This window comes from Puma concolor, chromosome A1 (assembly GCF_028749965.1).
Source record: "Puma concolor isolate L17-30 chromosome A1, mPumCon1.1.hap2, whole genome shotgun sequence".
NCBI lineage: Eukaryota > Metazoa > Chordata > Mammalia > Carnivora > Felidae > Puma > Puma concolor.
In genome coordinates this window covers 37,955,302-37,981,819 of record NC_141667.1, presented here as the reverse complement: position 1 = coordinate 37,981,819, position 26,518 = coordinate 37,955,302, and the positions used below count along the sequence as shown (strand labels likewise).

The 26,518-nt window shown below is 37.2% G+C and overlaps 1 protein-coding gene and 1 long non-coding RNA gene across 2 annotated transcripts in view; both read right to left on the bottom strand.

Annotated features, from left to right (window-relative positions):
• Window positions 1–26,518, bottom strand: part of PARP8 (poly(ADP-ribose) polymerase family member 8) — a 183,114-nt gene that overhangs the window by 76,168 nt on the left and 80,428 nt on the right. The window contains exon 4 of the mRNA XM_086678542.1: window positions 6,699–6,736. Coding sequence (XP_086534668.1) covers window positions 6,699–6,736 — 38 coding nt within the window. The remainder of the gene's footprint in view (window positions 1–6,698; window positions 6,737–26,518) is intronic.
• Window positions 22,047–24,960, bottom strand: LOC147584109 (uncharacterized). Its single transcript, XR_015241145.1, has 2 exons — window positions 24,779–24,960; window positions 22,047–24,543 (listed from the first exon to the last, which is right to left on the bottom strand). It is a non-coding gene; the product is annotated as an uncharacterized LOC147584109 (long non-coding RNA).

Sequence of the window (26,518 nt, the reverse complement as noted above, 5' to 3'; positions counted from 1 at the left end):
TTCAAGTAGCATTGAGGAGGGTGTGAGATTTTTGTGTTTATCAAGTGGGACCACAGATTAAGAAACAGGTTTAATATAAATTTGTTTTAATTACTGTTTCATCACATTGGTTGAGACTTTGACCGTTTATCTGGAGTCTCTTCTGTCAATAACCTCATACTCTGAGGTGAAGAGTAAACCCCTCTATTAAAGCCAGTATTTCAATTTCTTAAACCCTCATTCAGAGGATTACTGATCCAAAGTTATTTGCTACTGAATCAACTCAATTAGTTTTTCCCTGTAGATAATGTATTCCTTGAAGCAAACTTATGGAGAAAAGGAGTATTAAAAATAAAAGTGAGCATTAAAGCAAAAAAGTAATAGCTAACCACCACCTAGAAGGGGAGATCCCCAAAAATCCACAAAGTGCACACAGTATCATGCAGTATCTCAGTGTCATGGACGGGAGCATTTTACTAAATCTTTAAGAGGAAAGTAAATTAGGGCATTCTGTTTATGAAAACAAGGAAGTGAATAACTCAATTTAATGGATCCAATGGCTTAGGTGGTGTTGACACTACAAGGCAGTCAGCTTTGATTCAAGAGAATGTAATTTGAATTGAACGAATGAACACACGTTGCATAATGCTTTAAGACAGGATTATGCAGTCAAACACATCATTTTCTAAGAGATTTTTTTTTTTTTTTACCAGTTTGTATCTTGATTAGTGTTTAGGCATTTGAACACTTTCAATTTCTGTTTCTGGCTAAATTTACCCAAGCCAAAATGTTTTCAGGTTTCATGCCAATATCTATTAAATCATCATTACGACATCACAGGCCCGATCAAAGAGATATATATACCCAAGTGAAAAACAGAAATGTAGGACAGTAGACAAAGCACATAAAATCTAGACCCAACTACCAACTAGCTATTGATCCCTTTTAACTAACCCATGGTTGCTTTAGTTCTAAAGTGAAGGTCTGCAGATGCTCTTTGAGGATCGTCCCAGCTGTATGAATGAATTGTTTTCTCTTTTCGTTGTTCTTTAAATAATCATTTCTAAACCTTCCTCAAACTATTTTGACATCTGTAATAATAAAATCATCTTTGTTTAGACATGAGAAAGTAGGACATAAAAAGGATAAGGAATGCATTTAAGGTAACAGAATGAGTCAGTGACTGAATAGAATGTTTTCAAACTCAAATTCCTTCTCTGGAATTCTCCCACTTGACTCCAGAGGTGCCAATGTTTTTTTTTTTTTTTTTTCTGCCCCCGAAAATTCCGGACAGCTAGGTTCCTTAACGTGTAAGTTTTGTAGGGACCTATAGATCGTTATTAAAGGCTGTTAACAATGTGACTATTTTCTCTTCCCTGCCCTACCAGACTATGCAAGCCATTACTGGGACTTCCATGGACAACTGGGGCAAGATGGGTAGAGAGCTATGAGAAAGCATCTGTGAAACTATTGTTTCCATTCTATTTCAAAGGCACATAATTTAAGCCAAGTCATTCCATTATTGATTACTATGTACCTTCAGAAAAATAATACAATTATAATAATAATTATATTGGCTTTGTAATATAATCTGGATATCTCCCCTGAGTGTTATATTATGTAATATTTATACACTTCATATCACCTTCAAACCAATCAACTATTATCCCTATTTTAAAGATGGGGAAGCCAAAGCTAAGAGAAATCAAACAATTTGCCCAAATTATTTAAGTAATTAAGGGGCGGCTGGGTGGCACAGTTGGTTTAAGTGTCCAACTTGGGCTCAGGTCTTGATCTTGTGGTTCATGAGTTCGAGCCCCATATCGGCTCTCTGCTGTCACGCAGAGCCCCCACTTCAGGTCCTGTCTCTCTCTCTCTGTCTCTCCCCTGCTTTCTCGTTCTCTCTCTCTGTCTCTCAAAAATAAACAAACAAAAAAAAATTACACATGGCAAGTAAGTGGTAAAACTGTCTGAATTCAAACATCAGTTCTTTGCTATGCTTTTTTTAATATTAAAAAGCTGTCACTCAACAATCGCAATATCTTGTAAAACATAAAAAAGGGATGAGAAAATTCACACCCACCAGTAGGTGAGCCTCCTAATTAAAGGTGGGAACTGATGAGAAAAAATTCTGCTGTTCTGTTCCAGTGGAGCCAATTATCTGTGACTTGTAATATATTTGCCTCCAAAAAGCAAAAATCTGTCTACAGTATAAATTCCATAAGGAAGCACAAGTAAACCAGAAGGTTGCTCTATTTCTTCGCTGCATTTAAAAAGCCCACATATCATTTAACATTGCATTTATGAACATGTTACTTAAAGTATACTTAATACTCAATAAAGATCTTCTTTGTTCACACAAAACAAAACTATGACATGAATTTCAATAGGTGGCACAGGTTACTTAATACATTAAAATTATGAAGTGATAAATCTGTTCCTAAGGAAATAAACAAAGTGCCATAATCCTGAATCTGGAGGATTATGCTCATATATTTCCACAGGGCAAAGCAAATTCCAAATTTTCAAAGCTAGATGATGAGCTAATCATTCAACCATATAATCCAGAGAAAGTAGGGAGGGAAAAGACTGAGGAACATTAGCAGAAGGAACTAATGAAGTACTATCAAGATTACTGATAGCAATTACTATCAAGACTTAGAAATTTTCAAAAACAACATAAAAAGCTATCTGTTTGAGTTGATTTTTACAATAAGTAAACTCTGGGGAAGAAAAACCAAAAGGAGAAAAAGACAAGAACAAATGTAAAACAATAGGTACGAGACAGGAGAAATAACCACAAAGAGGCAGATTTTCAGATGTACAGGCCGAATACGATAAAAAACTTTTTTCTACAGAAGTTGGGACATTTCACCAACACAGTGAGCTTTCATGTTTAAAAGTGACTAAGAAACAGAAAAACAAAACAGACAATAATCACGGCAGAAAAATAACAACTGCCCCAGAACCATCCCTGAAGAGATGCCAGGCTCAGAGAGATTTGCTGGCATGTTCTAGCAAATGCCAAAGAATAGCTGCATTTCTTCAGCAATGCCAACTCTTTAACAGCAAAATATATGGCAAGATGCATATGGTTCTTACGGATCAACATTAAGATGCCTGCTAAACAACCTTGTTGTTCAAAGGAGAAAGCGTACGTGATACCTCAATAGATGTTGAGCAAGAATTTGATCAAGACTTACAACTCATTCTTAAAAAAAAAAAAAAAAAGACTTGGTAAAACGAGAAAACTAGTTTTCTGAAAGTAGATGGAAACACGCTCACTAATTTTGGAAAAGAAGGACAAAGCTGCCAACTTTCACAATCATCATTAAAAATTATTCTGGAAGTTCTAGCAGTGTAATGGCAGAAAAGACACAAGGATGAATACCGGAAAGGGAGAGCAAACATAATTTGTATGCAATATTAGCTACCTGAGAAATCAAGTGTATTAACTGAACTTTTAATACAAATAAATGTAGATTAAAATTTAATCAAATGGATAAAATATTGTCATAGTAACACTTTGAATTTTTTTTTAATGTAGTAATACGAAGAACACTCCATAAAAATAACTCCCACTGCTTCTTTCATACAAGTGACAGAAATCAGAACTAAATTACAGACTTGGTTTTACCACCAATCTGCATGTCCTTGGGAAATACTCTTTACCCTCTCCTGACACATTGCTTCAATTATAAATGGTCACGATAGCCTCTGTTCTGCTTATACACAGACTGGCATTTAGAGTCTATTCTATTATGTGTATGAAAATACTTGGTATACAGTGTACTGGTTACATCAGCCAATTCAAAATTCTACCCCAAAATGCATTAATCTCTCTCACACCAAAACTTGTGTTTCATTTACACTCCTTTTATTTTTAGAAATGAAATTATAGTGGAAATTCGCTACAGACTTTCTCCAAGAAGGGAACTTATTTTTATTTTTTTTATTTTTTTTTTCAACGTTTATTTATTTTTGGGACAGAGAGAGACAGAGCATGAACGGGGGAGGGGCAGAGAGAGAGGGAGACACAGAATCGGAAACAGGCTCCAGGCTCTGAGCCATCAGCCCAGAGCCTGACGCGGGGCTCGAACTCCCGGACCGGGAGATCGTGACCTGGCTGAAGTCGGACGCCCAACCGACTGCGCCACCCAGGCGCCCCGGGAACTTATTTTTAAAAAACACAAATGAGGGGCGAACTTATTTTTAAAAAACACAAATGAGGGGCGAACTTATTTTTAAAAAACACAAATGAGGGGCGCCTGGGTGGCGCAGTCGGTTGAGCGTCCGACTTCAGCCAGGTCACGATCTCGCGGTCCGGGAGTTCGAGCCCCGCGTCAGGCTCTGGGCTGATGGCTCAGAGCCTGGAGCCTGTTTCCGATTCTGTGTCTCCCTCTCTCTCTGCCCCTCCCCCGTTCATGCTCTGTCTCTCTCTGTCCCAAAAATAAATAAACGTTGAAAAAAAAATAAAAAAAATAAAAAAATAAAAAAAACACAAATGATAACTAGTGTTTTAAGTTTCAATTTTTGTATATTGCATTTCCTAAAGGGGCTACCTCCCGCACAGAGAGAAAAAGCCAGTGATACCTCTTGGCCACAAGAGGGAGCTAAACATTTGGCTCCCTTCGTTATTACTAAGGGCATCTTCTGCCCTATTTCCTGTGCTACAGAATAATTCACTTACTGTCTTCAACGTGGCTTTGATTTGTGGCATTACCTCTATCACTCTGACTTCAAGTCCTCTCATGACTGACATCTCTAGGAGCTGCCTCAGATGAGAAGCACAATAATTATAATATTCACAACACTGGAGCTTTTATTTTCCTAACACACTTACCAAACATTCAGTATCAAAAACATCCTATACCATAAGGGAGAGAGCTGATGACAAAATCTTCTACAAAAAAATTTTTCTTTGTAAATACTTCTTGTGTTCCTTCTTCCAATGAAATCTGTTTAGAACTCTTTTTATACTACTATTAAAAAAAAATAGGCCATCTCTTTAATAATGAATAATTCCCCTTGTAAAACTGTACAAAAGTTTTAAAGACTAATATGCTTAACATATATGGAGATCATAGCAAAGTAACTGAAACTTACAAAATTATTTTTAAATGTAACATCTGATCTTATAAAAAGATTAAATGCATGATGCAAACAGCCACAAAAAATACTAGCATGAATGCTAAAGAAATAAGTTTTACATCTTCATACTATCTTATGAACTAACCATTTTTAAAAGTACTCAAAGTATGTATCATCAAAGTTGCCTATAGCAATCTAGTCATTTTACACAGAAAAATATGATCCAAATCATGCAGAGTATGTGAATAAAATGGCTAGATTTGAATAAGAATTGGAATTAGATTTCTAATTTATGACACCGACAGATCACAACAGTTAGTTTGGTGACCACCTGATTTTATTAAGTCAGAATGCTGGAGTAAAACATATATGAAATACAGGCAGTTAAAATTTGCTATTCTTTGGGGCGCCTGGGTGGCTCAGTCGGTTGAGTGACTGACTTCGGCTCAGGTCATGATCTCACGGTTTGTGAGTTCGAGCCCCGCATCAGGCTCTGTGCCTACAGCTAGGAGCCTGGAGCTTGCTTTGGATTCTGTGTCTCCCTCTCTCTCTGCCCTTCCCCACTCATGCTCTGTCTCTCTCTGTCTCAGAAATAAATAAACATTAAAAAAAAAATTGCTGTTCTTTGCCACAAAATATGATAAACAATAGATGCTTGCATTATACTCTTTTCTCCGAGGTAAAGTAATCAGGTTGTATTTTTTTCTGCATTAAGTCTACAATACTTATGTTCTTATTCAAGATAAAATTATAGATATCACTTGTGAGGAAAATACTAAAGAGAAACATCTTGTTTACGTATCTGAAAATTGTCATGACTAAAATGTTGGCATACACAGCTTGGGCTCTGATGAGATTACATGTGTCTAGAAAACAGGACTGACCATGGCCTAGAAGAAAAACCCTTGTTTGACTGATACAAAAATGGATCTGCAGTGGTCTTACATTCTGTTTTCTAGGGAGAAGTGTTTGTGGGTGTAGTAATATATTTCAAGTAACAGACACTCAGTGAGACTACATAAACAAGATACCTAGCCTAGTCCAGTGGTACAGTCCATAGACTCTGGACGCCTGGATTCAAAACCCAGCTCTTCCTCTTACTAGCTGTGTCATCATTCATGAGGAAAAAAGTGATGCTATGGTAACAATGTCATAGGATCATTGTCAGAATTGTTTAATGAGACATATACTTAGGGAAATGAAGACAGGACTATTTTTTGCTATTACTATTATTTTTACCTATTATTTTAGCTGCTATCCTTACCTATTATTTTTACATTATGAGAACTCAAATGATGTTTCAAAGCCAACGACTGAACCAGTTCAGAGAATCTTTTTTTTTTTACTTGCAATGAGAAAAATATATATAGGCTGAAGCTATACATGGGCTCAAGTAAACTATTTTTCATCAGGAAACTATTTTGATTCTGGACTGCATCTCAGGGTAAGACATGTATCTCACAGGCAACCAACAGAATTTTTCTGGATCTTTAAGTCTTCCCCTGCCAACGCTTCACTCCCAGATATATTTATATACATTTTCCATCTCCAAAAGAAAAAAAAAAAATTCAAAGAAACCACGACACAAGTATTTGTAATAAAAACAGAAAGAAAAAAAAAAAGCATACCTGGGTAATCTTCAGATACATGTACTGAATAGGATACACTGTTAAAACAGGAAAAAAGAGAAAAAAAAGGCTCAAGTTACTGCTAAAGAATATATGTTTTTACAAAATAAAAACCGTCATATTACCCATTCATTTTTATAGATGAACAACTAACATCCAAAACAGATTAGAAAGAATATTTTGATTTTTGACATCGGAAACTTACAGAGTTTTAAGATATACTTTCTGTGAGTGTAAATGATTTTTGAAGTATCGTTCTTCCCACAGTGGTACTTTGAGTACAGACAGGTCTTTTTAATCTCAGCAATATCTAATATTCCCTAATCTATGATCACTTGTGTCATCTGCTCAGATTTTATCAAATCACCTTCTTTTAACCCAAAATAAAGTATTCTTTTTGTTCGGTACGGCAGTCCAGAATTTAAACATTTGTTTTTGATACTGCTTCTCCACAATCTGCTGTGATTCTGAAACACGTCCTTTTCTTCAAAGACTTAACAAAATGATGACAGCGTAACTCATAGTTGTTCATCAGCCAATCTCTCATCGTCACGACATAGAATAAACGAACTATCTCCAGACCTCAGGAGGACTGGGTTGCCTTAAAAACAATTTTTAAATTGCATTTTAACAATTTCACAACTCCTTCCCCAGTAACCCTACTGCCTTCAGGTATTACCTCAATGACACATGGGAAGCTATCACGATTACTTCTCCACTTTCCTCTCTCTATCAGCTAGACTGTGAGTCTCTTGAGGTTAGGGTCCGTGTCTATTTTATTTTTAGCACAGTCCTCTATTTTACTGCATGACACACAGAACATATTCAATATTAGCTTTCTGAAGAGATTGGTGGAACTGCCACCTGCCAGAGAAAAGTCAAAATTTAGTTTAAGTTCAGCCAAATTAACTGCCTGTTAACACAAATCAATTCTCTTTGAAGGAACAAAAAAAATAGAATCTCTGCAAAGTATCATTCACAAAGTGAATCCTGTAAGATTCAAATTACTTGACATATGAACAAACAGGAAAATCTAACCTATATTCAAGGGAAAGTTTGACCCAAGTGCTGGAATCAGCCCACAATGATGTTAAAAAAGTTATTATAAGTATGTTTACGGAAGTAAAAATGAAAAATCCAATCCCAAGAAGAAAAAACAGATCATCAGGGTCTTTTGGACACTAGTAAAAGAGCAAACATTTTGTATAACTAAAGTTTCAGGAGGTAAAGAGAGAGAAAACACTGCAGGAAAAAAAAAAGGGCTGGCAATTTCCCAGTTTGAGTCAAAGACTGATGTACAGACTGAAGAAGCCCAGAAAACCCCAAACAGGTTACATGCAGAGAAAGCTACATCCAGGTGCACGTGGGCAAACTGCTGAAAACCAAATATAAGGAAACATTTTTAAAAGAGACAAAACTGACACTATACACATAGGAAAACAATAAGAATCAGTGTTTCATAAGAAACTATGGAGGACAGAGGACAGTAGAATGATGAAAAGCTGGGGGAGAACTGTGAACCCCGAATTCTACATCCAGGCCACAGATCTTTAAAAATGAAGATAAATTTAAAAACTTACAGATGAAAGAAAATTGTGGACGTCTGTGCCAGCAAACCTAAGGCAGAAAAAATCCCAAAGTTCTCCAGGTGAATGATATCAGAAAACAAAATATCCAGAGAATGAAGAGTAGCAGAAATTGTAAATATAAAAGACTATTTTTCTCTTACTGTTTTAAAAATACATGACTTGTTTAAAGTAAAAATTCTAACACTTCATTGTGGGATTTATAACATATGTAAATGTAATACACATGACAATTATAGCATAATGTCTGGGAGGGGTTAAAAGCTCTTATGTAGTTTCAAGGTTCTTCTATCTTATTCAAAATGGGATAATACTAACCCTAAACAATAACTTCTAAGAAAAGTTAAGGATATACACTGTAACCTCTAGAACAACCACAAAACAAAGAAACAAACAAGCAAACAAACAAATAAGCAAACCTTAAAAAACAATAGCAAGGATTGCATTAAATGTGAATGGACTAAAAGGCAAAGCCAGCCAGAATGGATTTAAAAAAGCAAGATCCAATTCTATGCTGTCTTTAAGAGATCCACATTAAATATAAAGGCACAGATTCAAAGTAAAGGAGGAAAAAGTTATACCAATGCAAATAGTAAGCGTAAGACTCACGTTTAAATTAATAATGAAGACTTCAAGACAAAGATACAAAGAGATCATCATAATGATAAAAGGGTCAATTCATCAGGATGAAGGCACAACAATCATAAATGTGTATGCACCTAATAACTTCAAAATACATGAGGCAAAACTTGACAGAATTAAAAGGAGAAAAACACAACTCCACAATCATAATTTGAGTAACTGATAGAACTAGACACCCCCCACCCAAATCACTGAAGACCGAAGATCCAAAATAGATTTTAATTACTGTAGAATATCTTTTCCTTTCAGATACACATGGATGGAACGTTCACCAGAAAAGATCATTCACTGTGCTATAAAACTAGTCTTAGTAAATCTGAATGAATGGATGGTTGTGGTTCACCATAGTCCATATCCTGGGTTTCCTGACTCATCTAGCCCTTATAACTAAGTCGTAAGCCCTCAAAGACCCACTGCCTTTTAGAATTTGTGACTGGACTTTGGGCAATGTGACTATGGCCACAGGTAATGCAACCCCTCTAGGCAAGCCCAAGTCTCCACCAATCAAATCCCTGGCCTGCTGCTTAGTCCCTGTAAAGAGATTAGGCAGAGACAAAAATGAATAAGGAAGTGAGAAGGAAAACAAGATGGTTTGTAATGAGACCAAATACTGACACACGGTTCTTTCATAAAGCATACTTAATTGTTCAATGAATTCAAAAAGCATTTCTTGGTAACCTGATAAAAGACAAACACTATGTTAACGTCAACTACGATTTAGGTAGAAAAAAAATCAGGAGATGATTTTGAATGATTAATTCAGGAGGAAACAAAGAATATAAAACAAGGAATATGATAGACATGGGACCTTAAACATTTTAAAGCACAACAGTATTTTTTCCTTCTCATTTTTATATAATTATAGGTTCATATGAAGTTGCACAGATAGTTGAGAGAACTCCTGTAGCCTTCATCCAGGTTACCACATTAATGACATGTTATATACATACAGTCCAATATCAAAAGCAGGATATCAACATTAGGTAAAGGGAGTATAGCTCTATGTTATTTTATCACATTTGCATCATGTACCACCACACACCAAGCTACGGAACTATTCGATCATTCAAGGATTTGCCTCGTGCTACCCTCATTAGAGTCAAATCCATCTCCCTTCACCTCAACATCCTTAACCCCAGGCAGCCACTAATCAATTCTCCATCTCTATAATTATGTCATTTCAAGAACATTATATAAATGGAATCACAGAGTGTGCCATGAAGCACAATAGTATTTTGAGGCCAAATGAGTATTGTGAAAAAAACTGCTATGATTGGCAATATGTAGGATAGACTGAAGAAGAGGGAGACTACCGTAGTGGCAAAATATGAGCAACGATCAGTGGGGAGGTATGTAACGGGGAGGAGAAAACGCAGGAACAAATGGCAGATGTTGGAGCCCAGCCAAGAGACCAGCTTTGGAAATCATGGCCCTGAATCAAATGCCAAGAATTAAAAGATAAAATAACCATGCCAGTGATGCCTCAAACAAGCTGGGGGAAATATACACTATGACCTCAATGGATTTATTTGCCCCACAATTCATCTCCTTAGATAATGAAACTATACTATGTAGAAATGAAATTATTGACGATCAAGGTAACCCTTCATCTGGCAGTACTATGTGACAGAAGACTGGGATCTTGCCAGAGATTATACTCAGTACTAAACTGAATTAATTCCCCACAGCCTACCATCTCAACCAACAACAGTTGGCTTCATTTCTAATCCAAATGAATGTATAAATCCAAAATGAAACCTTAATACGTTCCCATGTCTATCTCCAATCAGGAAGCCTGTTGCAGTCATAGCCACAGAGATCCTGAATACCAGCCTTACTAGCTGAGTGGCATAAGAAAAGTTATTTCAACACGCTCAGATTCAACCTCTTTTCAGTAAAATGGGAGAATCCAGACCTACCATATAAACCTGCTGTGATGATTTAATGGCTTAACAGGTGTGAGGCCCCCAGGACAACGCCAGACACATAGCAGCAGGTGCCGAGTAATTCTAGTCAGCTTCCAGTACAAGCAATGAAAATTTAGAGAAACAAAATTTTACATGAATGAATGTTTTATGGGGGAACTCAATTTACTTGAAATCACAATGTATTCCATTTATCGGAGACCAAAACTAACACTGACGCTTTTACTTTATGGTAGCGTTACCCTCATGATGTTAGAGGAGACATTTCCATGTTCATGATCATACCTGATTTTTCGAAGACAAAATAGAAAGCAAAAGCCCAGCAAAATGACTCATCAGCTCCTGTGCTATAGCACTTTCTTGGTAGTACACCAGAAGGAAAATCACCAGGGCTGTAAAATCCAAATCAGTTTCACTCTGTGGCTTACAGAGTTCTTAGGGAAACAATCTAGTACAAGCAGACACGGATGATTAAACTAAAGGACCTAATACACAGGGCCAGAAAAAGAGAAAAAAGGCAAAGAACCAAGCTTAAATAGATATAGGAGTAAGGGTATAATAGTATATGTATAGGCTTACATAGCATGTGCTGCACATGCTAAATACTAAAGCAGCCAAAATTATCATGAGGAAACGAAAGGGGAAGGCGAACAGGAGAAGGAAGAAAACCGTGTAGCAAGCTCTGAATTCTGATTCAGGAAAAAATGGCTTCAAAATTTTAGAATATGTTGAATTACAATTACACCGAGGTGCTTTGCCAGAGAAATTTAAGGTGGTTGTTATGTGGTCAATACTACATGCAACATAAATAAAATGGCGGCTTCCATCCCTTATTCCTCTGAAAGCAACTGTCCCAACTAAAGACCTCTCTCTATTGCCACAAGCCTGTAAGGGAGCTCCTGGGGGAGCCCTCAGATGTGTGTGTTCACTATCTACCTAATCCTGTATTTTGTTTCTCTATTTGTTTACTCCTGTAATTAAAAGCATTCGTAAAGTCATTCTTCTATCTAAACTCACCACTCACTCCATTACCATCCTATTTCTCCTGAAATGCCTGCAAAGAACTAAGAATAGGAGTTTATATCTAGTCCCCAAGTTCACAGATATAAGGAATTCTTTAAGAACAGTAGGGAGATGATGAAAAGGGCAGTTTTAACATAACAGGGAAGGGAACTCGGGTGTGAAGACAAAATGACTTTAGACTCCGAAGACCTCTCAGAGGTACCGGATTCAGTGGCTGTATTTTAATTGTTGGCCCCATAATGTTTCTGATACCTCAAACTCAAGAATCTTGCATCCTGAGCTCATACTTTCTCAACTACACCCGGGGGTTTTCTTTTTTTTTTTTTTTTTTTTTAATTTTTTTTTTCAACGTTTATTTATTTTTGGGACAGAGAGAGACAGAGCATGAATGGGGGAGGGGCAGAGAGAGAGGGAGACACAGAGTCGGAAACAGGCTCCAGGCTCTGAGCCATCAGCCCAGAGCCCGACGCGGGGCTCGAACTCACGGACCGCGAGATCGTGACCTGGCTGAAGTCGGACGCTTAACCGACTGCGCCACCCAGGCGCCCCCACCCGGGGGTTTTGACAGAGCAAGCAAAACCCAGAATCTCACCAGGTCTTTTACCTTACTCTCTAAAACAGTTTCTCTGGGAAGCCAGTCCTTACAGCTCCTTTTCCTCCCAGTTATATCACTTTTAAAATTTATGTGGAAAAAAGAAAAAAGCAAAATCAGAAACTCACAAAAAACTGCAGCTACTGGCAAGCAACCCTCCATCCTGGCTACAATGCTTACGAGTACAGGCCTCAACTCTGTATGTTCACTTGCAAGACAACAGCGTAGACCTGAGGGTGTATGTTCCCTACCCCACTCACAGACCCACTGCGAGCTCACCAGAAGAAAATTCAGTCCAGCACCTGTCTTCCCCAATGTCCCAGTGTTACAGGGTGAAAAAGACACCGTCCAGCTATCCATCTCCTCAACCAACTCCTGCATCTCAAGCTAGACGGGGACTTTTGGCATGCTAGAAGCTCATTTTGCTCCTTGGATGCCATTTGCTTCCCAAAAGATTCATTATCGCATTTATTATCAGTTTTACCTTCCATAAATATTTTCTAAATATCCAGGCCAACCAGCTATATAGCACCTTCGTTATTTACCATTATTCACTACCAACTGTTTTGTCATTTATCCAGGATTAGGAATTTCTAGGGCACTCTTTCCTCTTTACTTAAAAATCCTCACATCACCCACATCCATATGGACAACGTTGAGCTGCATATGGTTCCATGACCTCATCTTCCCTTAATTTTAGCTCACCAGATCCATGGCTACCCCTTGGACCTTGACTTGGAGTGTAATTGCTCTCCTTCTAAAATCTCAACTCGGTGTCCCATTTTTGGGCCACAATTTTATAACTTTTCAGGCCTCAGTCCTTTATTCCTGCTCACTGACACCCACCAATCCCCATGCTTTCTTTCACTCTTTGTGCTCTTTATGGTCCCTTCAAGCTTCTTCTTCTTCTTCATGTGACTGTAGAGACCCAACTGCTCTCTCCACACCATCTTCAACTCCTTCATGGTGTACCCCTATTTTGCCCATGCCGACCACCTACCAGACCTGTAACCACCAAACCATAGATAAGTCATGTCTAGCCTTCTCAACTCCCTAGACCTGGGCTCTGAATGCCCCTGGAGAGGACAGTGGAACCAAGGCATCTGGAACCCCTGCAGACATGGAGTGCTCAATGCCAGTTCTGCACAATTTTGCCCAGTAACCCTTCATATATTCTTGTGCTTTTTCTTTTTGGTAGTTTTTTTCAAACCTTCACAACTTTCCAACGTCCTGTAACAATGTGCCCTTTCAACTATCCGCATGAAGATAAAACAGAGCATCATATGGCTGCTCCCGCAGGGCATTTTCATCCTTTCTCCTACTAACCACCTATAAGCTAATACTTTTCTCCTCCCACCCAGGAAGACGGAAATGTCTGTGCTTTTATCTAAGACTGGTCCATCTACTTGATTTATAGATCCCGTAAATGAAGGCTCCATCTGGGACCTTGCTCCACAACTTGAAATTAATAAAAAATCTATAATTATGAAACTGTTAACAATTTACCCACAAAGATATTAATGGTAGCACTGTTAAAATGAAGAAGTACCCAGAGAAGCAAAAATGTCAAAAATTGGATTATGTAAACTATTCTATACATACAATGCAACACCAGGCAACTCTGAAAAGGTAATGGTGTAAAATAACATGTAATGAAAGAGATATGTGTTTCCAGTATATTAAGGTACATATGAAAATTTAGACAGCTACAACATATTTTTGTTAAAAACACATAGATACATATTTACTACAAATACATATTCATAGAAGCATGGCTTGAAAAATAATGACAAATTTCAACATTTCTCATCTCTTGGTGTTTGGATGAAAGGGAGCTTTATCTTTTGTATCTGTATTGTTTCAATCTTATAAAAAGTATTAAATAAAAAGAGGGAAAAGCTAGTAATTTTTACCTTGTAGCCTTTTCTTATTATCACTCTACTTTCCTTCTTAAAATCAAGTTTTTGCAAAGAGTCATCTAAGCCCTTTTTACTACCTACCTACTGGCAAGTGTACATTCCAATCTGGCTTCCACCCCACCAAAATTCTGCTTCTTCACAACATCCCTGGTCTTTTTTTTCTTCCCCTAGTCCTTTTCTTACACAAATTCTCTGATGCATTTAATAAAAATAAAGATATCGTGACCTCCTTCCTTAGCTCCCAAACTCCATCTCTCCCCGGGTTCCCTCTGGTATTTGAAGATGCTCTTCTTAATTTCTTCATTTACAATATTTCAAATTTCATGCTGCTTTCATATTTCAATGCTTTCTATCCATGCTGACTGCTCTATTTTCTCACATGAGTAATCTCAACTATATCCATGAGTATCTCCTACCAGCCATACATGAGACTAAAAAATTCCCTATCTCCAAATCAGGGAGGCAGCTTTTTATTTTTCACATTTTTAATAGGATATTCTGCAAGCAAATTAAACCCAAGTCATACAAAATAGGATTTATTGCATTCTCTACCTTACTTTTCAACTCAACAAACGAAATACCAAGAAACCTGGGGCAAATAACAGCAGCACTTGCTGTTTGAAACTACAGATCTACTCACTATTTGACCATATCAGGGCACAAAACCCTTGGATACTTTCTGGAGCAGGGAAATTCTGATTCAGTAGATGTGAGGTAGGACCTGGTATGTGCATTTCTAATTTACTTCTAAATTTTAATTCTTTAGCATGTCTTCCAAGGCTGTTCACAATGTAACCCATAACAATCTAACCAGCCAAAACCCTGTCAAATACCCAGCGACCTGAACTTCTAACCATTTCAAGTTCTACCGTTACCAAACAGGTCATTTTATTCACACAAAGCAAAGTTGCCCTAGACTCTGGATGTGAAATCTGGTTCCGTCATTATTAACTGTGTGACTGCGTGCTAGACTGACTGTGAGCTAAAGAATTCCTTCTTTTTGACTCAGTTTCCTATCTGTAGTCTACTATCTCTTAGGGTTGCTATGAAGAGTAAACAGGTTAATACACGTGAAACGTTTTGAAGAAAGGAAAAGAAAAGAAAAGAGAAGAAAAGAGAAAAAAACAATCACAAAATTTTCAATAAACCTTAGCTGTTTCATTAATAATATCCTTTTTAAATTTTTTTTAATTTAAAAAAAATGTTTAGTTGTTTATGTTTGAGAAGGGAGAGGGGGAGGGAAGGAGAGGGAGAGAGAACAAGCAGGGGAGGGGCAGAGAGGGAGACAGACAGACAGAATCTGAAGCAGGCTCCAGGCTCTGAGCTGTGAGCACAGAGTCCAATGCTGGGCTTGAACCCACAAACTGTGAGATCATGACCTGAGCCGAAGTGGATGCTCAACCAACTGAGCCACCCAGGTGACCCTCTTCTAATAATATTGTCATTATTATTACTCCCACACATAGACTTAATTTCTGGAACACATTCCCCTCTCTCCTCAAGGCTCAATCTCAGGGACAACTTCCTATGAAACTTCTCCAACAATCCAGGAAGATTGGGCATTTCTTCCCCTATGTCCCACTTCATCGTGGCATTAACTATCCGATAGACTGAAGGTATGGACCAAGCATTTTCATCCTCAAATTCCTAGAGCTTTGACACAGTCTTACCACTCAATAAATAATTTCTGAATAAATGAACAAATCATATATTTTTCCAAAAGTACTAGATATTCCATGACAGTCCTTGATAGAAAACATATCGCTTCAGCAAGTGTTGAAATATTTGATGAAAATCAACAAATGCTGGTACCCAACAGTTCATCCTGGGGGTCCACACCACCATGCATGTGAGTGTCCGGCTCTTCCTCACATTCTCTTCACAGGCTTTTCGTGATGCACAGAATAGAGTGGGTTCTGAATGCCCGGATCATATGTGTTCTCCGTATTTGCCATTTTCAAATCTACATACTAAAGGTGATACTTGCATTATTATCAGTCCTGATAGCATGAGTTGAAATTCAATGGCCCAGAATAAGGGAAGATCTCTCAGATGCCCCCCCTTCCCCACCAAAAAGGAAGTACCAGTTACTTTCAATACAAACAAGTAGAAATGTTAGCATTTCAAGCTGATCAGTAGTTTACTAGTTTTTTACTTGTCAGGAAAGAACTACACGGGAAAGTAAGTATAGACAGTTCTAGACAGAAGAGGAAAATGGACTAGAAAATGTTTGAGCAGGAATTTGTTGCAACATCATATATTCCATGCCAGGAGCAAGCGCGCTTTAGTCAAGGACTTTAACAACAACCACGCACATATCTCTGCCCTGCCCTTCTTCTAGAGCTTTCAACACGGAGACAAGAGAAGTAAGCTCACATTCCAGAAGAGAAGACACATCTTTTCCAACAATGAAATAAACTGTTGGTATAACACAATTTACATTATCCTTTACAAAGATAAAAGGATGATGATGTTTGCCCACTAAACATTCAGTTAGTTTCTCAATAATACATATGTTCCTACTCTCAAGACTTGTTTTGATAATTTTTAAAGCTTTACTTTCAGCATGTGATGTAAGAAGATTAAAGTAATGGCGTTCGTTTGTGTGACATTTAGGGAACTGGTTGAGTCAGCAGCTTCAGGCTTAAATATTATACTATAGGTCAAGTGCTCAGAATTCTAAGTAAACCGTCTTGTCAACAGACATGAACTTGAAGGACCTAAGTTCAACTTTGATTATAACCCAGATGCATGCTTTATTTATGATATTAATACACCATATGGTATGAGCAAAATTTTTCTTTTATACTGCCTTAGTCTAATGAAAAGAGCCAACTGCATATTTAAATAAAGTCTTGTTTCTCTCTTATTCTTTAATTGTAACCAAAAATAAAAGGGAGGTCACAAGTGCAATTCCAACAAGACCTTAACAGTGAACAGAGAACACCAAGTCACCAACATTAAATCAGTTATACATATTATTTCTATATTTCCTCCCCAAAGTTTAATGTCTAGACTTTTGTTCTCTGAGCAGTTTGCAACTAATTCAATACTATTTGATAAACATTCATTCGATAAATGTAGATACCTTTACCTTCACTGTTTTTTTGTGTTTTTTTTAAGCAAGCTGCACACCCAGCACGGAGGCTTCACCCACTGAGCCACCCAGGCACCCCCACCTTCGCTGTTTTCTATCTAGGTTCAAGTTATAAACAGTTATAAAAAGTTTAAAGTGGTTACAAATGAATTACACAACATGCCAGGACTGGAAAGCTGAATACGATAGAAGAATTCTAAAAATGAAGTATGGCTTTGTTGAGGCAAGAAAACATGTTTTAAGAAAACACTATAAATTATTCAGAGAGATAACGACAATAAATACTAAAATACCACCTCACCAATTTTCTCAAAGACTTAAGATCTCCAAGATCGGTTCTTTCCAAGATAATTTCTTGTGGAATATCCAGCACAATTCTTAATACCACCTGAAGACCCTTGCAAGATCCGATCTATCTACTTGCCTCATCCTAGCCTTGCCCTGTGTTCTCTCTGTGCTCAAACAAAAAGGACTCGCTTTACTTTCTACGCATGCATCAGACACGAACACCACCCAACTACCCAACCGAGGTGAGATGTGCCTGACACTCCTCAGGCACTCCTGGTTGCTCAAGAACAAAGGAAAGCACAGAAAACAAATGGTTACATTGATAGAACCTCCATCAGTTTACAAATATCTTAGTAATATCACAAGAAAAAGGCAATCTTATCAACAGCCTAATCTCCAGAACTCCCTACTATCTTAAGAATAATGCTTTGTGCAAGGGAAAAACCACCTTAGCTTAACAATAGCTAGGCCTCCAACAATCTGTAAATCCTCTTTAGCATAGGGAAAGCCCTTTAAGAAACTTCCTCTTGACTTTACCTCCCCCAACTCCACAGTATTTAAGCAGTCACTCTGCACAGCCCCGTGTAGCTCTTCTGCCCATGGGTCCTGTTCCCAAGCTTTAATAAAATCACCTTTTTGCACCAAAGACGTCTTCAAGAATTCTATCTTGGCTGTCGGCTCTGAACCCCACCATCACTCCAAAAACCCATTACTCCCACTCCTCTTTTGTCTTGTTAATTCATTCTCATCCTGCAGATCTCAACTGAAATGTCACCTCCTAGAAAAAAACATTGTGATCACCTCTCCCAGACTCAGATCTTACTATAGAGCAGTTACAGAGTTTGTAATTATATACTTATTTGCATGACATTAACATCTGTTTCTCCTACTAAATCTGTACGGTTTGAAGGCACTTCTAACCATAATATCCCTGCAACTACATACACCTAGTACACAGTAGGAACACTGTAAATGTGGAATGAATGGATATTGATAAATGTTTAAATCCTTTGGGATCTTCCAACTTGGAATAACATTCCTCACAAAATTACTTAGCAAATGTGATTTAGTTTACAATCTGAAGAGCACAGAAGAACATAGACTTTAGAATATACCTTCACAAGCCATGTGAGCCTGAGAAAAAGAATTGGCTAACCTGCTTATTTGTGAAGTGAGATAACATCTACTTCCTAGTATTGTCAAGAGGATTACATGGAAGATGATAAGTGTAAGAAAGCAGCTTGTGTAATAAGAGGAGACAATCAATGAAAATATTTCTCAACTTCCTCTCCTTTCCCAAAACTCAAGCATGAGAATATACAAAATAATTCTGTAGTGGAGCTCTTCACTATCCATTGTACCCCTTCCCCTCCCGGCTGGATAGAGAAGCCCTTGGGTTTGCAAGAGGAGAATCCCTTCACCCAGGGTAGAAAAGAGCTGAGCAAATGGATAAGCCAATCAGATAAGCCTAGTTTCCCTGGTAGCCTAACACCCGTGGTAAACAGAGAAAGGCAGCAGAGCTTAGGTAATTTCAGAGATAGAGGCAGAGCCCTGATCAAACTAAACCTAAATTCCTTATCAATGAACTTCTCAATGAACAAATAACTTTCCTTTTGCTCTTTTAAACCAGCATAAAATATTTTTTGTTCCTTACAACCAAAATCATCTTAACTGATACACAGCCTATTAGGCTTGTTGAGACGCTTTAATGTGAACATCTGCAAGCTAATTAAACTAAACTATAGGCTTAATTTAATTTTGTGATTTTTGCCTAATCGTTACAAAGTATATACTTTAGTGATTTATTTAGGATTTTAAGTAATATTCATACATTTTATAGAACTGATGACCCAAAACAACTGTAATAAATTAGATACTATACAACAAAATTTGTGAGTTCAAAGGTCTTATTATTTTATGGTCATTTTCTTTAAGGTACAGTATTTTTTTCCCTTATGGATAAATGATTTTTTTAGTCCTTCATATGCATTTGGTTTGTTATTTTGTTTCAATATATATTCTAGAAAGTGGGATTTGAAAAGCTATAGTCCTAACCATTGTTTTTCTTGTTTGTTTCTAGACTACAGCCTTTAGGGAAGTTAGCAACTCAACAGGAGAGTGGGAATACTTGTAGACTGTAGAACAGTACTTCTAAGTTCTTGCTACAATCAATTAGCCTTTCACTCTTCATTAAGCTTTTGAAAAATGATTTGTTCTCGCAAGATTAATGTGGAAAGTATAATTATTTGAAAACAAGGGTACTGTATTTAAATCTGACATATTTTGGCCACAAAGTTAATTGATTACTAGATATTCAATTAACAAATGCAATTCATTCTTAAGCCAGTGAATATGTAACTAAAAGCCAGCCTCAAAGTAACAAATACATAACACAAAAATAGCCACGCAAATGGTTTTACCAAAGGAGAACGGCAGTTTAACAAAGTAGTTACAATAATAATACCGGTTTTGAATATATGTCTAAATTAAACACTAAATTAGTCTCTGGATTTTTCCTATGGGAGAAGACTTCATCAAGGCAGACTCCACTGACCCTAGATACAAGGAAATAAGAATTCCATAAGACTGAATTAATGGATGGGTACCATTTAATTGCAGGTATTTTTTCAGGTACTGTTGTTGCTTTTAATATTCTGTCTTCTAATGATATATGAGTAAGACTTTCATCTTTTTTTTTTCCTTTTAAGCTATACCTTTCAATTTGGTGGACACTGCTGTTTCAAATTGAAACAAAACACTTAAAAATGTTTATTTATTTTTGAAAGAGACAGAAAGAGCAAGTGGGGGAGGAGCAGAGAGACAGAGAGAGAGAGAGAGAGAGAGAGAGAGAATCCCAAGCAGGCTCCACACTGCCAGCACACAGCCCGACATTAGGCTTGATCTCACAAACCATGAGACCATGACCTGAGCCGAGATCAAGAGTAGGCCACTTAACCAAGTGAGCCACCCAGGCACCCCAGAAACAAAGCACTTTAAAAGAGCATCTAATTCTCACTGATCTCTCCAGATTTCAGAAACGAATAATGGGCATCCTTACTTTCCATGGCCATATAGTTCTTCCCATAGGTTTAGTAAGAATTTGCCCTCTCTTTTTGGCAGAATACTTTGGACAAATCAATTGTGCAACCAGAGCTACCCCGAGAATATCATATTTGAAAATGATTTTCGCATAATCAGGAGTGACAACTACTGAAAGACAAGGGTTCAGTTTTTAACAAGGGTTAAGTTTACAAATCTCCCCCAAGACAACTGGCCTAACACACCTGGCTGGCAGATAGGTTCCCGAAGTTAGAAGAAGGTAAGAAAGGTCACTGTCAGTCAGAACAGGAACCTTAGCAAATGTTGGGAGCCTCAACCAGACGGAAATTCACCCAGTTACACACGTACTAAAGATGAAATCTCTTGGAGAGAGTTTCTTGCTTTTGTCTTCCTAGCCTCAGAGAAGCAAATAATAGAGGCTTTTAAAAGTCCAATCCAAGGTTTATAATAAAAATTTCTGGAGAGAAATTAATTCTATCACCTCCACAGCTCATGGTTCTACATTTGCAAATCTAGAGGAGGCCTCTATGGCCAATTAACACTCTAGCTGCAGTTTTTGGGGGTTTTTTTTTGGATGAAGAATTACCTTTGTAAATTACTTGTGATCTCAGGAGGAAGACTCTAAAGAAAACTGTCAAAAACTTGAAAATGGGCATAAAAGATCCTGAATGTTTTCCACTGGCACACTGGGCATTCATTCTACAGTGGACCCTGCAGATTCTGATTCTAAAGGGGTTTCTGATTAACTCAGCAATCTTCATACCCTGCAGGGATAAAAGCTAAGCGGTAAAAGACTGATCATAATGCAAATTACTCCCATTTATGGCATTACAAGTGAGTTTTCTTTCAGTAAAGAATATATATCTCAATAAGTTAAATGTGTGTGTACCCAGTTCTCATTTGAGCCATCTTTAGTATGCAAATTTACACAAAAAAGCTCTGGTATTGACAAATGAATGCCTTCTTTACTTCATATTAATATAGGCATTAAGCTGACCAAACCAAGTTTATAAATAGAGTAGACTTTGCTTCAAGTGTTTTTGGGATTGTGAGAAAGTTAAAGGTAACTAAAAGGTTCACAAGTAGGGGCTGGTTAAATAAATAATGGTATGTCTCTTACAAAGGTGCTGGAGCCACTAAAAGTAAAACCTAGAAAAAGTAAAACTGCAATCTAATAATACTGTGACCCCATTTTTGATAAAAAAAAAAAAACAACTTGGATTTAAATACTTTTATTAATACATCTATTCCGAGTTGTATAGGACTTTTGAGGCGGGGAGAAGGGTATTAGGGTATGCTTTCTGGGGAGAAGGTTTGTTGGATCACTGATGGTTGTTATTGCTGATGACGTCTGCTTTCTTTTCTTCCAAATTTTCCTGGAATAAACTTTACTAGCAGTAATCAAGTATAATTATAGAGGAAAACTACTAGAATTAATTTATAAATTATATTTCACAATGCAAGTAAAAGTACATTCATTAATAAAATGGGAGCAATACTCTGTATCTGTTGGCTAGATCTTACACATCTTTCAGGGAGCAGTTCACATTTTTACCTTCAAGAGCCCTTCCTCTCAACTTCACCCCACTCTGTCCAATCTGATGCAGGCAAGATTTAAGACTCCTTACTAGACACTGTCATAGGGCCCTAGATGAACCCCTTCTAAAACTTTTCATAGCTATAACTGGGGTGAATATGAAATCAATGCTTCTTTCCCCTACTAGACCTAATTTCTCTGTCTTATCCACTGTTGTGAGCCTGATACTCAATATATGCATATTGCATCCTAAGAGGTACTCTTAGGATGTACCTCTTATATATATATATATATATATATATATATATATATATATATATATGTATGTATATATATAATATACACATATTATATATACATATGTATATGTATGTATACATACTACATATGTAATTGTATATGTACATATACATATTACATAGGTAATATATACACACATATATATGTATATATATAAATATACATATAGCTCCCTTGCCATGGACAATGAATGACTCTTAAAATATGGTAGAGTAACGAGTATGTTGTACCAAAGATAAACCACCTAAATCCAATTAACTTGAGTCTCTTTATAAGCCGGATTTTATGAGAGATGAGTAACATTTGCCACTCACTCATGGAAAAGATTTTTTACGTATGTAATATTTTAAGGGATATAATTTGGCCTATAATGTGTCTGCATTAAACAAATCACGGTAATGGAATTTTATCATACTGTATCATGTTGTGAAGTGAAAACAAAGAAGTCATACTGTCTGTGTTTATACATTATATGCAGAGGGTTCAAGGACATTCATCTGTAATTCAACATGCTCAAAAATCGCGAAAATATGACGCTTGGTATTTGCAACATTGATGATAAAATCTGAACAAACAATAAAGGGTACTTGAAGGTCTTGAAATTTCAATATTTGCAGGCCATGCAAATATGTTTAAATAAATTACAGAAAATATTCTGTTCAGATAGTTCCCCAGGCACCAAACAAATGTACACTGAATCCTATTATAGCACTACCACATGAGAGAAGCAGCCATCAATCTGGTTTATAAAAATGTTCTTCCAGTCACAACCAACCTTTTTGTTCATGATTAATTTCTGTTATAGCAATACATTATAGGGATACTAATAATATTAAGGCTCTAGAACATAGGTTTGTCTAACACTGGCTTCTTCATACATAATCTTGTTATAGTCTGAATTTAGGGTGGGCATAAATATCACACTGTCTCAGCTTCCCTTTCTAGGCAATGCATGGTTAAATCTGTGTCTAGGCGTCCTTGATTTTGGCACTATGAATTTCACGGAAGAAAACGGGAAAACTCCAGCACCCATGGAAAAGTCACTTCTCTGTTTCTAAAAATAGGTAAACCTCTTAGCTTCATTTAAGTCAATGAAGAAATTTCTCAGGTTACAGAGAAAAGCAAAGAGAGAGAACAAGAGAGACAGAGCATTAACTGTTTTTGTTCAGTCAATCCGAGATGGAAATTTATACTAGGCATCCTGGGGACATTTGCAATATGGTTGAGAATTACACATTTCTAAGGACATGAAATAAGAAAAAAATCAATTTTACCTAATTTTATATAACAGTGAATATACTACTGACAAATTGTGACTTTTTAAAATGATCATGTAATTTTCAGCAAATAATTCACGTACATGTGTCCTCTGTTATCACATACAGGCTGACTATAGATGATTATCATCGTTATAATCATCCAGTGATAGTCCAAAGCAAATGGAGAACTGGATACTCTATTTCTGCACCATCACAAAGATCTTTTCTTCTCTTCACTCTTTCTTTTCCTTCAGAGGGACAGTAAGAAGGAAAATGATAAAATTTCCGTCATGAGATTTCCAAACCCCCATCTCTACCCTCAAGAAATCCTTGATAGGGGTGCCTGGGTGGCTCAGTTGGTTAAGCATCCGGCTTCGGCTCAGGTCATGATTTCACAGTCTGTGAGTTCGAGCCCTGCGTCGGGCTCTGTGCTGACAGCTCAGAGCCTGGAGCCTGCTTCGGATTCTGTGTCTCCCTCTCTCTGGCCCTCCCCCGTTCATGCTCTGTCCCTCTCTGTCTCAAAAATAAATAAACATTAAAAAAATTAAAAAAAAAAGAAATCCTTCATAAATTCTTAAGAATTTCACACATACCAATTGAAAAAAAACGTATATATCCTTATGGGATCTTTTTTTTTTTTTTTTTCAACGTTTATTTATTTATTTGGGACAGAGAGAGACAAAGCATGAACGGGGGAGGGGCAGAGAGAGAGGGAGACACAGAATCGGAAACAGGCTCCAGGCTCCGAGCCATCAGCCCAGAGCCTGACGCAGGGCTCGAACTCACGGACCGCGAGATCGTGACCTGGCTGAAGTCGGACGCTTAACCAACTGCGCCACCCAGGCGCCCCACCTTATGGGATCTTAAATAAAACCTCCATTTAAAAAAGAAAGGAAGATGGGGCGCCTGGATGGTGCAGTTGGTTAAGCCTCGTACTTCAGCTCAGGTCATGATCTCATGGTTTGTGAGATAGAGCCCTGCACTGGCTCTCTGCTGTCAGCCCAGAGCCTGCTTTGGATCCTCGTCTTTCTCTCTCTCTGCACCCCCCCCCCTCAAAAATAAATAAACATTAAAAAAAAATTTCTTTAAGGAAGATAAAATTCAATGTTAAAAGCCTCTGTGTCACTTGTATCTGTCTTTTTTATATTTAATACCATTATATGACAGGTTCCCTCACAACTTTCCGAATGCTTCCAAAATTACTTTTCATAACAAAGTTCACTGAAGTTCATTTTCCTCATTAGAAGAGTTAATGCATAGTTAATCAGTTAATGTACAGAGTGTGAGGAAAATAAGGAAATGCCCCAAATAGGACAAGGCCATTTAAGGATGGCTTTTGGAGGTTAAGTGTATAATACTTGAGAACATACTAGAAATTGAAGAGGACTATAGATTTAAAGAAAAGATAAACAAGTGTGAGAACCGGATCTGTAGAGAACTGTAGGGCACCCGATCTGGTAGGAAAACAAGTTATCATGCTGAATATTAAAATAAAGCCTCCAGGCACCTGGCAGGCTCAATGGGAAGAGCATGAGAATCTTGATTTTGGGGTCCTGAGTTCGAGCCTCAACATTGGGTGTAGAGATTACTTAAATAAAACTTAAAAAAATAAAATAAAATGAAGCCTCACATGGTAAGAAGTGATGGAAAATGATAGTAAGGATATTAGATTCTACAGTAGATATTGACAAAATACCTTTTTTTTGTGAGTAACAAATAACAAATTGTGAGGCTGTGAGTCAATAAATGATGAGTTGTTTTCTGAATTATTTCACCCCATTATTTCTATCCCTGAATACAGTTCAACTAAAATTTAAGCATAAATACTACTATTAAAGCTTAATATAATCTTTCAAATATTGACTAATTATAAAATATTACATTCAAGTCAATCAGTCACAGAATCGTTTAAAAGCTTTTTAAGGGGCCCCTGGGTGGCTCAGTCGGTTAAGCGTCCGACTTCAGCTCAGGTCACGATCTCGCGGTCCGCGAGTTCGAGCCCTGCGTCGGGCTCTGGGCTGATGGCTCAGAGCCTGGAGCCTGCTTCCAATTCTGTGTCTCCCTTTCTCTCTGCCCCTCCCCCATTCATGCTGTGTCTCTCTCTGTCTCAAAAATAAATAAACGTTAAAAAAAAAAAATTTTAAAAAAAAGCTTTTTAAAAAACTGCTTCATCATGAATTATTAAAAGAGACTTTTTCAAGCAAAAGAAAATAATTTTCATAACGTATGGATATTAGCAATTTGAATTTTCAGGTCTTTTTTAAAAGTCAAGTTGCCCACCAGAGAGTACAAGACACCATCTGTTAGGTCAGGAGCAAGTTTTTCGTCCATTTTAAATCAGTCTTCTATGACCATAGGTCACAGATAAAAAAAAAAAAAAAATCACTATGAGAGAATCATTCAGTTTCATTTCCACAGTTACCAAAAAAGAAAAAAGATACTATCTGCTGAGTAAAAACTATTGTATGTTGTTTGCATTTGTCATTGAAAGAAAAAAATTTTTTCACTACTTCGCCCTCAAAGCCAATTTACCCAACAATATATCCAATGTTTCCAAAGCATCTGTTAAATTTGTTTTCATGCAAATATCAG